Consider the following 14,252-nt stretch of genomic DNA (forward strand, 5'->3'; position numbering starts at 1 on the left):
TAAAATATTATTTTATTAAGAACGAGTTTATTTCTATAAAAAATATATACATACATATATATATATATATATATATATATATATATATAAGTCGAATTTATTTAAGAAAAATATGAAAAAAAAACAAAAAAAACGAAAAAGAAGAGGAAAAAAAAAGTAGTGAAATTCTATTTTACCGATGATGTAGATGACTTTCGCAAAAGACACGTATCATATATTTTGTTTTATATGAAAGTTAATAAATTTCTCTATAATACGCTTTTATAAATGATTAAACGTCTTGTATAATTTTTTTGAATCGTATAGATTTTTAGTGTTTCTATAAAAATCTTATAATAATAAAAATTCTATGTCGTTTGAAATGTTAAATGAAACACTGTGCGATAAATCGATAGTCAAGATAAAAAACGATTTTTCCGATTCTCAAACGTCCATTTACAGAGAATAAAAGATAGCTTTGGAAACTGAACTCCTGCATGACAGACGTATTTCACGAATGGTCGAAAAGGCATTTCGTAAAGTCGTCAAAAGTCAAGCGCTAACATAAACCCAACGTATTATGTTATCCTCAAAACTATAAAAAAGTATAAAGAAAAAAGAAGAAGCATAGTGTAGTAAGGAAGGACAATAGATGGTGAATGCGTCAGAATTCATCAGTAAATTAAGTAAGATAAGAGGGTGCGCGATTCAGCTTGGCTTTCACTAACGGGCCCACGCCGCCTTTCCTCGTAAAAACAATGGCACTGCGAGAAACAGAAAGAGGAGAAGAAAGGCCAGAGGAGAAAAAATAATAGTTGATTCACACTCACACATTACTTCGATGATTACGGTTTCTTTCATGGGCTTGCTCCCCTCCTTGAGCATGACCGAATTCACGGCTGCGCAGCTAAACTTTCGTCCGTTATCGTGCTCTGTCGCGGTGAAGGCTAAAAAACTGTTAGTCTGCGTTGTACCGTCATCCTGCAAATAGAACAAAAAGTCCCTTGTTGAGTAAGAGAATATAAGAATGGAAGAAGATAGAAGGAGGTGGACAAAAAGAAAGAGGGAAGGTGGTGGCCAGTGGGACCGTCGATAAAATTTCTTTCGCGTCAGCGGTTCAACGATAGCCGATTGATGATGGAGGATTAATGAGCCGAAAGACGAATTAATCCACTTTTTCCTTAGACTTAATTCCTTCCTTTAATGCTTTACTTCCTGGTCACAGCTCCTTATTACCTTTTGATTTTTAATTTTCCACTATTTAATTTGTACAAATTAATATCGCTCTCTTTCTTGTCTCCTATAATATCCCACTTAGGCTCCCAATGATTTACCATATTATTGACCATAAGTTATAGTACGGATGATTTATTTTAGTATAAACGTAAATAAATCTATATAATCGCGCTTAGAGACGTTACATTCGGTCGTACCATTTAATAATAAATAATTCGAGTAATTTAATGAAAAATTAAAAAAAAAAAAAAAAAAAAAAAAAAAACACACACTAGAATGTGCATAAATCTTTTGGTGCGTGGTGAACGCGCAGGTGTGCACATGTGTATGTTCGAGATAATTAAAATATCTGGTGAAGAGGTCATTTTAATTTGCGAAAATTATAAAAGTTTTTGTAACTTTCTTATTTCAAAATTTCGTTAATAATGCCGTAATTTAAAAGCATTTTTAATCATTTTTACATCTACAAATTTTGAAACTGCAATTAACAACGTTTTACTTACTCTATAAAAACAAAAAAAAAAAAAAAAAAAAAAAAGTTATATGACATTTCAATTTCTAATATATTTAATACTATTTATAAAACGCTATTATAAAATTTCTATTACACTTAACGTTGTTGAACGTTATATCGGTTCGTTCTAATTGAATCAATTGAATCCAATTGATAATAGAAATTCATGCGAAAATACGTAATAATTACGCGAATTTTGAATTTGAGTTCGCATGTTGATATCGATTTGAAATTGCTAAGTAAATAATTTGAAAAAATCAAATATTTTTTCATTGTATGTGATAAATTAATAACAATTTAATCATTACAGATATATGACAAATATCTGGAAAAAATTGAAATATAGAATTTTTATTCAATTATAAGCACAATTATCCAATTACATTAATATATTCAGCAAATCACCTACAATAAAAATGTACACTAAAAATACAGACATTACTTTGTTCGAAAGAAAAGATAAATTTTAGAGATTGAAATTCATTTTAACTAATTGAATATAATTATCTCCGGAGATAAATTGAAAAAGTTTAAAAATTTTAAAGTATAAAGCGAATATCAGAACCAATTGTAAAAAGTTATTTCTGCTTTAATTTGTAGGGATATGAAAGTATGAGCCGTCATATTAGATTGAGTATAGCGAATATGAATTTCTGTACTATTTAAATTGTTCTCGATTCAATATTCTTACTCAGTGCAGTGTTGTATATATACGCAATTATTTCTTTTCTATACCTTTAGGATAATTATATACATTTTTAAAGAATGTAATATGTATGTGTGAAAAATTGTATTGAATTCTATTTAAATTTACCATTTAATCCGTTTTAAAAAATGTATTTATTTTAGTATGTGCGTGTGTGTATATATATATATATTGTGAGAGGATATCAGTACTTAGTTGTCTGGTATAATATAAATGTGCGTGACACGAGGTACACGTTCGCTTACGGACCTCAAGATCTTTCATCAATCCAAGTTAATTTACCCAGGAACATCAGTCACGTGGACAAACGGGAATTAGGTCGACGCCTACTAAGGATCCATACATAAACAGGACCCGTAATGGAGATGTGCTCTTCCGTATGCTCACATGTTTCTTTCTCATGCAACTTGTTTCATATAAGCGCATTAGGAGCAATTTGATGCATCCTGGGAGAAGATGATATTCGCCGTATAAATGAGATATAAAGATATTATCACGGTAGACTATGCAGAGTAAAATAGAATTTATTACCGCAGATTTTAAAAGACATAATACATAATAGAAATGCATACAGATAACAAGAAAGGCATAGGCTGTATACAAATGGATAAGCTTGTGCATCCTTATCCATAAATGTAAAGCCATACCAAAATCTTTTAAAATCTGCCTATAGTTATTTATGGTATTTCATGAAAGCTATACAAGTAAACCCTAAGAAAGAAAACTTGTCTAATATATTTTGTCTTTTTTTTTTAAAAATCTTGATAGCAATAATAGCTTTTATACGTTTTGTGCAGAATTATATTCCAAGATATTATTGCACGTGATCGATAAAAAGATCAACAAATGTATTGCTCCTTTAAAATACTTAAAATTATTTTAATTTTTCTAAACACACATATATATATATATATATATATATATATATATATATATATATATTTGTCCAAAAATGATGTAAAGATTCCATAAATAATATCATTGATAATTTCCACAAATTATTGTACTACTAGCTTTCTTTATTTTTTTTGTTTGTTTTGTTTTTGTTTTTATTTCCAACTCTTTTTCCATTTTTTTTTATATGGAATATCAATAAGAAAAATTTCCAACTTATTATGTAAAAATTAGAATTTATACACTTGAGTTACAATTGTATAATTATATAATTATAATAATATATAGTTATAATTATACAATAATATAGTTGAATTTAATTAAAATTTATGAATAGCTGAGAAAAAAGATTTTATACAAGCCTTTTAAATTTTATTGAACAGAAAGTTTAGTTAACAGTAATAAATAATATATATTGGTGTATATATATTATTCTATTTATAAATAGTCAATAACGTTAATGTATTAAATGAATTTCATTAATGTAAAGTTTTCAAGATTCTTCATCTTGTATTTAATTTTTTTCTTTTTTCATAATAAAAATTCTTTTTTTTTTATTAAAAAGTAATCATTATACAGTATATATGTGACTTGTAAACTTTTATAAATTATCAGTATTTAGTACTAATTCGGTTAATTTGATATTTGTTTGATCATCGATTTGATATTTACTTTTATTATTAAAAAAAAAAAAAAAAAAAAAAAGCCAACCAATGAGAATTGAACAGACTAAATGTATAAAATTCAATTCGATTGACATTATATTTACATTTTTTTCATTTATTTTCAATTACATAATCATAAATTTGTATTTCACTTTTTACTATTTGAAAGAAATCACTAATAGCTCTTTTAATAATTTTCTTATATAATTTTAGTTTCTAAATAACTTCAATAAAATACAAGGAAATTTAATTAAGAATTTCACCGGGCCATCTTAAGAAATCTTTCTCCTGCTTTCTTCTCGCATCTTTAAGATGTATATAGAAACGATTTGTAAAGGATTTCGACGAATCTTATCAGATGTGATCAGAGGATAAAATAAGTTTTGGTCCCCTGTCAACCCCAATTCGACTCTCACCACGAACATCAGTTAGAATCACGTCATTCGTCCTCAGCAATATGTTCGCTAGTCTTTTCATTATCTCGCTCCATTACTCGAGCCACTTGCAATTTCTTTCCTCGTCCCTGTTCTCCCGCTGTTCTCACTTATTATAGCCCATGGCAAATCTCGCTAGCTTTGCTTTCTCGTGATACTCCTATCTTTATGTTTTCGCCATAAGATACGTTCGAAAGTCTCGTAGTGGGATGGTTTTGCTCGTGCTTTCCCATCTTGCGCATTTACTCTTAATTTTCAGGTGCACTTTGACAACGCAACACGCGGATAAAACCGCAAAAACATTAACGTTATTGCACTCGGTGATGCCAGGGGCGAATGATGTTACATAAACGACAAGTTATAGGCCAGTTTCTTTGAAAATTTTAACATATACGAAACATCGCGTTTGCGTTATTTTTTTATCATGATTGAGAAACTTCATTCTTGCCCCTGTTCCCTTTCTAAAATAACTGATTTTGAATTTCTGCGAGGGACTAGCATCGGAAGTGATTCGAACTTGGCTGACACACTCAAAAAATAGAATGATAAATGGTTTTTTCACTTGATAAATCATTCGTATGAGCCAAATACATCGGTTTAACTATGAAAAATGCATTCGATTTCAATAAATATTTATAGACAGCTCTAGACTTGTAAATCTCCGTACTCTGAATTTTACATGACTATACGTTAGATTACGATGGATTATATGAATGACAGATTAAATTTGCAAGAATTGATTTAAATAGATAATGAAGTTTCATCTATGTAGACTGAATAATTATGCATTTATGGCGAAGAAATTTTTATTAAGCAAGTTAGTAAATAAATTTTGAATTAATATAATATTTCAAGAATCGAAGAACGTAAAATAGTTGAAGAATAAATTTATTAAAATTATAATTGTTTCCTCCAATATAATGTTTTTCATAGATAAAGCAATTCAAATTTAAATTTCTTCATATATATTTGAAAATTTCATAATAATATTTTAAACAAAGTGTCAATATTTTAATCAACTGTGCATTGCTTCAGTTAACTTTTTTTCATTATTTATATAATACAAATATAAATTTAGGTTGAATAAATATTACCTTCTCTATCTCATTAGCCAATGTCATTCGCCTAAGACATTAATTGATAAAAAATATTATAGATTTAAGTGAAATATATAAAATGAGAAACATAAATTAATTATTAATACGTGCGCTACTGATGAATTAATTATTTTAAAACGCATAGTTATTCATATTTCTTCAAACAAACAATATCTAGTAAAATTTTATGATACTATGAAACAGTAATTAAAGTTTTCATTGGTCTACACATTTTAGTACGTATTATAAAAGAAACATGATATACAGTAATAAAGAAGAACACTGAATTATCGTAAGATATATTATAACAATCATTGTTAGGACTAAATTTTAAAAATAAGATAAAAAAGAATAATAACCAAAGCTAATGTTATTTCAAATGGGAAGGCATAATAAGATTATTAGATTATCAGATTATTATATAATATATTCACGCCCATCTACTCATTACCCACCTATACACACGCACACGCGCGCGCGCGCACACCTTAATATCATATATATATATATATATATATATATATATATATATAATAATATTTGATTATACATAATCGTACGCGGATGCATGACAAGCCAATCAAGAACCCGCAAATATCGAGAAAACGTACGAGGAACAATTTTGTATTTGCAATAATTCGACAAATATTAAATATCTTCGTAGCTTCTTGAATAACGAGCGTGACACCAGTTATAGTACATACAGTCACAATTAGTTAAAATAGTTTAAACATATAATTAGGCAGTTTACGCATCACATCGTATGATACAAGTAAAATAAAGAAAAGATAGATTGGCAACACTCAAGCAAGCTTATCTATCAATTAATTAGAAGTTGCAATGCAATAAAGAAGGAAAGCTAGAATCAATTATGTGTATAAAGAAGGACTCGGTCATTAAAATTGCGATAGAAATGTCGAAGTTAAAATCGTAGATGATGGATAGATAGTATAGTCGCACGATAAAAGCATCACATAAGCAAGAGTAATATAATTTAATAGATATGTCTCGCTTCGCTCTCTCACCCCCCATCTGCCCCTTCTGTCACTCTCATTCCCTACATCTTTCTATATGTCTTTCTTTTATTTGCTATATCAATGTGGATATAAACAAACATCTGTACAATTATCTTTTGATTAATTATTCTTTTTCAATTGAGATGCCAGCTTACAGTCGATTTAATTGGCATAATATAACGATCAATGTTTAATAATTTTCTCATATTTATAAGCATTTGAATAATTTTCAAATTCTTATCAAATAGAATGTATAAATAAATATCCTATTAAATTTTCAAATAATGACATATTTTAAAAGTTCTTCTTAAAATTTAGATCAATATATATAGGCATTCAAGTATAATAAAAATTGGCAATTAAAAACTTTAATTAATAGGTGTGGCCGAAAGTAAGGAAGAAAGTTTTGCTGCATAACGAAAATAAGGACCAAGTAGATCTCCTCATAATAACTTCGTCAAAGTCGTGAACGATGTAATATTACTTAATCAATGCTTAAAAGACATGAAAATATCCATCCATACCATATAACGTATTAATTTGAAATAATTATTTTACTAAACTACACTACTACATGGAAATTATCTTATGATATACATATTTTTATATGAAATTATACTGGATCAGCAAAATCTGTATTAGCGATAATTTCGTAGATAAATATTTTGATATCTTATTGAGCAATGGTTAATCGTTGTGTCTTATTTGCTTATAATTACGCGTGCAATGGAATTAAAAAAAAAAAAAAAAAAAAAAAAAAAAAAAAAAAAAAAAAAAAAAAAAAGAAAGAAATATTCAGGTTACACAATTTTACAAGTATTATTGTTCGAAAAATTTATTATAATGAATGATAATAAATGATATTCTGATTGCTAAATGTTTTCCATAAAATCATACTAAATATACCAATTAGCTTTTTTGTCCTTATTAATTATTCAATGAACTCTAAGAAAACAAATAGTCATATGAGTATTAATTATTCATTTAATTAACTTGATTTAAGAGATAAATTAAAACTTGATTAGTGTAAAACGATTGTAAATTTTCACATACTTGTTAGCAAATAACTAAATAGTTCGTAATCATATAGTAGGAAAAATTCTAACAATTCGCTTTTATTATTACATAAAATGTCGAAGGCATCATTGCAACTACATAATATGAAGCTTAGAATTAGCAATTAATTAAATAAATCCTATGTATTGTAATGCAATTAAATAACATATAATAAGTATATTTGTATATAGTTATTGCAGCTGTGGTAATCCGAATTAAAAGTGTTAGATGCATGTGAGCAATACCATAATGGCTATATTCAGTGGATATATGTTAGCCATCGCCTAATGAGACACTTAGCAAATACAGCTAATTATGCTCTCCCTGTCTGTCTCTCCATATCCTGAAATACGATGAGTAAATAATAGTAGGGCTACAAATCCATAATTGGAGCATTGCCGCCGCACAACTGACACTTGCATGCGCTTACGTAAGCTTGATAAAACAACCGCAAAGCTATGCCTGCGCCAATTTCCCTTAGTCGTGTTTCAGCAATTCGTATATGCGTGCTCGCATGCCAAGGCTTCAAAAATACACGCAGGCTCATATTCTCTCATTTGCGGTTGATTTCCACACGCACGAACAGATCTCATGTATTATACGGCGCCGGCTGATACAATATGAGTTTCGAATAGTCTAATTAACACGAGTTTTCAATTCTCTCGTTCTTTTCTCTTTTTTGTCCGCTTAGCTATTCAATTCTCGTGCACTTTTATTTCTTATGAAAAATTGCTTATGTTCATCCGCGCATGGAACGAACGAGTTTACAAGTTAATGTATTACGGGAAAATTTTTTAAAGTGGCTAATGATATATAATGTATTGATTCAGTCATTCATAAATCTATTATATAAAATCGTTCCAATGTGAAATAATAGGAGGATTAGAAACATATTTTTATTTGTATGATCAAAGAGCAATGAATTATTAATTGATAATTAAAAATCAATGACTCAGATACTACATACATAATTTGGAAGTAAGAAAAGCACGAAAAGAGAAAGTGATTGGTATTTGTATATGGAAAAGAGATTGATTATTCATTAGATTATTTCCAGCATTGAAGCTCGCGTGATTTTATCAGTTCTTTTACATTTACGCGATAATATTAAATAGATAGGATTGGGATTATTATATATCTTATTACACCCAGGATTTTTTAATTTTCAATCAACCATGAAGTATGAATATATTTAACACGTATAATTGGTGTGAATTAACAATTTTTATTTGACGAATGAATGTCAAATAGTTTATAATAGTTTATAAGGTTTGCATTGATTACGTGGGACAGGTAAATTAACGGCAGATATAAGATTTAAGCTACTCACGTTGTCGGTAAACTTTGTCTCGTACATATCTAAGCGACTGTTATTTTTTTCGAAGATCATTGTACCATTATACCAAGTGACATTAGCCGGAGGCCTCGCAGCCTGTACCTCGCACTGCAACAGGACCTTGGATCCTTGAATTACGTGACCGACCACTCCTTTGATATCCATTTTCATGGGGCGGACTGCGTGACGAAAAAAAGAAAAAAATATCATATATGATGCTCTCACGTGTCAGAAGTTGAGATTCAATATATATATATTTATATATATATATATATACATATACATATAAAAATATAAATTAACAGATAGATAGATATGCATAATTACAAGTTTGATTAAAATTAAATTGTAGTAATATGATCAACAGAATGTAATACATATTTTCGAAATAAATAATTTTAATACTTAAATACATGAATATACTTCAGGATAATTTACATTTTCAATGTTGTTAATTAATAAATAATTTAAAAGAAATAAATAAAATTTGCTTTTACATTGATAACAAAATTTATCAAATTTATTCATATGCAATATATATCCAATTCCCGATATTATATTACCTTAAAAAAAACTTTTAAGGTCATATTTTTATTGATAATTTTGAATATTATTGTTTCAAAATCCGCATTTATCATAAAATATAATATTACTGAAGTAATAATCAATTACTTCATCAGTTATAAGAACTAAAAAGTCTATTCTAAACGCTAAAACATTCATTAATACGCTAAAACTTTGAAAATCTTCAAGTCTTACAAAAGAAAAATATTAATTAATCATCATAGGAGAGTTTTGGTTATATGTTAATATATAATTAATATCTATCCGTAAAAGATATTTTTGGAAACTTTATGTTAATATCATTATGTTAGGACTTTATGTTCTTCTAGGGGAAGAAGCTTTATTAAATATTAAATAAGACGTAAATGTTAAATTTTTTTTTAGATATTTATGTTCATTTTGTTTTATTTAGTTAACTTCATTATTTTTACTTATAATTATCTGTTATCATATACGTAGTATTATAAAAGATATTAATTAATTGTTTATTAAAGTCATAATATCTCGTAAAGAAAAATTTCTCGTATTTAATTGATTTATGAAAATTATAAGATATTTAATAATAATATTTAAAAATTAATTCTAGATTTTATAATTGAAACAATACATATTTCCCATTCTTTGTACAAATTGAACATGTGATGTTATATATGTAGTGAAGTCATAAATTGGATATTAACAACTTCAATGAAGTATATATCGATTGAAAATAATAATTCAATCAAGCATTTAGCTTTAAGCAAAACGAGTGTCGCTTCGTATAAATGTTATAAATTAAAAAAAATAAAAAAAAAACCTTCAATTTATTTATATAGTCGACCTATATTTTGATTTTGAACAAGTACTAACGTTTCCAATAATAACAATGACAATCCGATTAAAGTCATTATACGTTTTGATACACAGCAGTTAGTTAAGGATAGAATCAGATTTACTGAAAAATTTAAACATGCGCTCAATGTTAAGAATTTTTTAAAATAAACAGTATTTATAATATTTTTAAATTACGATCGATAAAGTTAATTTTATATCCTGTAATGTTACGACTATATAAAGATATTTGTATGTACCTAGAGAAAATGAACTTATTAGGATATTAAATTAATGGGAGTATAATCTAATTTTAGTAATTCACGTTAGAAATAAATAATTCTAATTTATTGCATAATAATGAAATTAATGTAATTGTAATAATGATATATATGTAGTAAGGAGATACGAATGAAGCGTAACAGATTGAGGATTTTACATAGATAAGGGCCGATATTATCTATAAATAACTAGAAGGAATATTGCAATTTAATAGTAAAGAATGAGATGGCATTACTAAAAAAGCGAAATGATTTCAGACAGTCGATTCGATAAGAAATTTAATATAAATCCAGTAAGTAAATTTTTTCTGCTTTCCGTTCAAATCACGCGTATTGTCGCGTGAGTCGCATAATTCGTATATATGAGTTTGATTTATAATCAATAAACACTACAGAGCTTTTGACTATTGAAAAAGGCTTAGTACACACCTTAGTCTCCCTCATTATTCAAATGTTATAAAATTTAAATTAAATACAGCGCCCATTTGATAATCATAAAACTTTCTCATTTATCGACATTATAATTTATAGAAAGCACAATACGTAAATGTATGACACTAATTAAACACACAATTGTAGAATTTAGAAAGGTACAGGCTCCGAATAAATTATTAGCCCAGTAGAATCCGGAATTGATACTAAAATTTATCACCCTAATCATTAAGGAAAAACGGATTGTAAGTATTTTCAAGAAAGATTCATTTAGTTTTAGAAAGATATATGCACTTCGATTGTATAAATTAGGAAAGGCAAATAAACAAATGGAGGGGGGGGAGGGTTTCCATACCACGATATTTTTAGAATTAAAAATAAATTTGTAATCTGTAGTCTCGAATTAAATATAAATATAGAAATATAGATAGAAACATAGTATATTGAAATGTATTATAGATTGGCTAATATATTTTTTTTATCATATATTTGACTTTGCGGTACGTAATAATTGCCAAAGACTATAGATCGGTAATAAAATGTAGTATGTATAAAAAAAAAATTATAATTAGTATTCAGTGGCATAACCAGTCAATTACGAAATGTAATAATAGACTATTATATATTTGCTTCGATGTCTAGAGTAATCCTCGGGTAACCTATTTTGAGAGAGTGTAACAGATGATAGCAATTTTCTACTATACAGGGACATAAAGATAGTGAGCGAAAATGAGAAAAAGAGAAGGACAAAGATTGATAGATCAGCAGTCGATAGAAAATGTAATTGACAGGAGTTTAGCGAACGAGATATTGTCGTATAGAGAGGATATTTTGTACGAGTGCAGCCCGATAATCCGCTACAAGTATTTCTGTTACTTTGGAGAACTAACTTATGTGTTACTAGTGCATATACTCCATGTGGTTAGGTACGTAATCCTTTTATGAGCCGACGATCCAACATTTAATCGTATCTAGAGAATTGCCAATCGTGCACGACGTGCTTGACGAAATTACGTTGTTATACCATGTTTGTGTGTGTGTGTGTGTGTGTGTGTGCGCGCGCGCGCGTACTGTTTTATATAATTCACATAAAAATTTAATTAAAGTATTAACGTATCGTATTTGCAAAAATTTTTTTCCATAATAATTTAATCGTTCTTTTAATAAAGCAGAAGTAAACTTTCATAAAGAAAATATTCAACGAATATTTATTTATGAATGAAGTATGTATAAATATGGCGAACAATCGAAATTAACGATAGTTTCGAGAAATTATTACTTTAATAATCGATTGCTTTACTATCAGTGACATTGTTTATTAATAGATAATACATGCTTTATTTAGTAGAGTATAACTAAAAAATAACCTAAAAACATTGTTTTATACGAACGCTAAATAAACGTATGTGATTTATAATATGAAAGTCTGTGTAATTGCGCCGTTCATAACGTGTACTTGGTACATGCGACTTTAATGTTGCGGATCGTTGGAAAATGCAACATCAGGAGAATAGCGCTTCAATTTAAATACACTTGGCAGTCCATTATTTATGGAATTATGAACACGTGGGATTAAAGCAAGTCACTCCTTTGTACTTTCTTTGTATTTTTGAGTAATATTATAATTTAATGTGAACGAGAAATTGTAGCGTAGAGAAAGTAATCAGATTTACAAAATGGAATACTTAATAAATTTCTTATGAACTTTTTACGCAATGAATCATATAATTATACATTGACTATCTAATTAATTCATCTATAAATCGTATAAAGGTATCTGAATACCGAAAGTGATTGTATATAAATTATTGTTATTTTGAACGTGCGTTTTATTAAATTAATTTTTAAATTGCGTAGTTAATCTCTTATACGCTAGATTTTTTTCTTATAATACAAAAGATATTTTACATAAATGTTTCATTTCAATTTGCTTTTACATATAGTTTGGAAAATAATCAATTTTCACATAATTTATCACATATATATTTGTAATAAATCTCAATTACATATTTTACGATACACATTATTTAGTAGGTTAAATAAATTTATTGATAAATTTAAGCAATTATCATCGGTGTAAGTTTATGAATAATGTGCATAAGTAAAATAATGTAGTAAATAATAACTATGCAATACGTATAATGAATAAGTATGGAGATCATAATCACATTGAAAGATATAATTGAATTTTGTAAATTTATTTAACCCTTTGGAAGATTTCTGTTAATCAAGTTTGGATCAAAATACTACAAGTAAGATTAATATTTTTCGATTAAATTCTAAATTCTTATATATTCAAAATTTTGTAAAATTGTACAAATGCTAATCAATAATATATATATATATATATATATATATGGTATATGGATGTGTGTATATGATGCTTGTTTCTATAATAAATATATTGTTAAACTATGACAACTATTAGCTACTAAACATTGTTGATATTATATATGTCGGACGTTCTTTAGCATTGCTCGGCTATGAATTTCTCTAACAGAAAAGGCAGTGTACACACACACGCACGCACGCACACGCACGCACGCCCGCTCACAATGATAAATTTAAATCGTACTTTAAAGCTTACTTCGACGTGGAAAATCGAAGGTTTGCCTACCACCTGTCCCATATACAACAAACTTCACTAGGAAACTGCTTATATGTAGTGCTTATAACGAATTTCATGCTATATTTATGCTTCTTGTTCTACTAACTCTTACGAGTCATCCAACGTAGCATAGAATATCTTCATTGTTGTTAGACGGCAACGATATATCAAGAAACAATACTAGTATTAAATAATATAAAATTGAAAAATAAATTAAACATGTGACATTAAACATATTATAATATCTACTTAAATCGAAAAACATAAATGTATATCGTCGTAAATTTATGTTTTGATAAACATTGATTTTTAACTATTATGAGCACAGAAGCCACCATATATTTTTCTAAGAATCTGATATTATTGTATTGAAAAGATGAAAATAAGAAAGATTAAGTTAACTCACTAATTAAAAGATCGTACCTCGGTAATACTCTTTCTCTCTTATGCAAAGAGCTAGATTGTATTATATGGAGTATCTCGTTCACAGAATAAGGTGAAATTAATCCTTCGTGAAGCGCAGCTTTCTAACTATATGCCATATGAGCTTTCATCTGATATTAATATATCTCAATATTACATCAATATTATATATATATATATATATATATATATATATATATA

The 14,252-nt window shown here is 27.6% G+C and overlaps 1 protein-coding gene across 1 annotated transcript in view; it reads right to left on the reverse strand.

Annotated features, from left to right (window-relative positions):
- LOC105362032 (titin-like) overlaps positions 1–14,252 on the reverse strand; it is a 74,119-nt gene that overhangs the window by 48,894 nt on the left and 10,973 nt on the right. Inside the window, exons 3-4 of the mRNA XM_011499357.1 lie at positions 8,928–9,112; positions 810–960 (exon numbers count right to left, since the gene is read on the reverse strand). Of these exons, the coding sequence (XP_011497659.1) occupies positions 810–960; positions 8,928–9,104 (328 nt within the window). The 5' untranslated portion in view covers positions 9,105–9,112. The remainder of the gene's footprint in view (positions 1–809; positions 961–8,927; positions 9,113–14,252) is intronic.

This window comes from Ceratosolen solmsi, unplaced genomic scaffold (genome assembly GCF_000503995.2).
Source record: "Ceratosolen solmsi marchali unplaced genomic scaffold, CerSol_1.0 scaffold2, whole genome shotgun sequence".
NCBI lineage: Eukaryota > Metazoa > Arthropoda > Insecta > Hymenoptera > Agaonidae > Ceratosolen > Ceratosolen solmsi.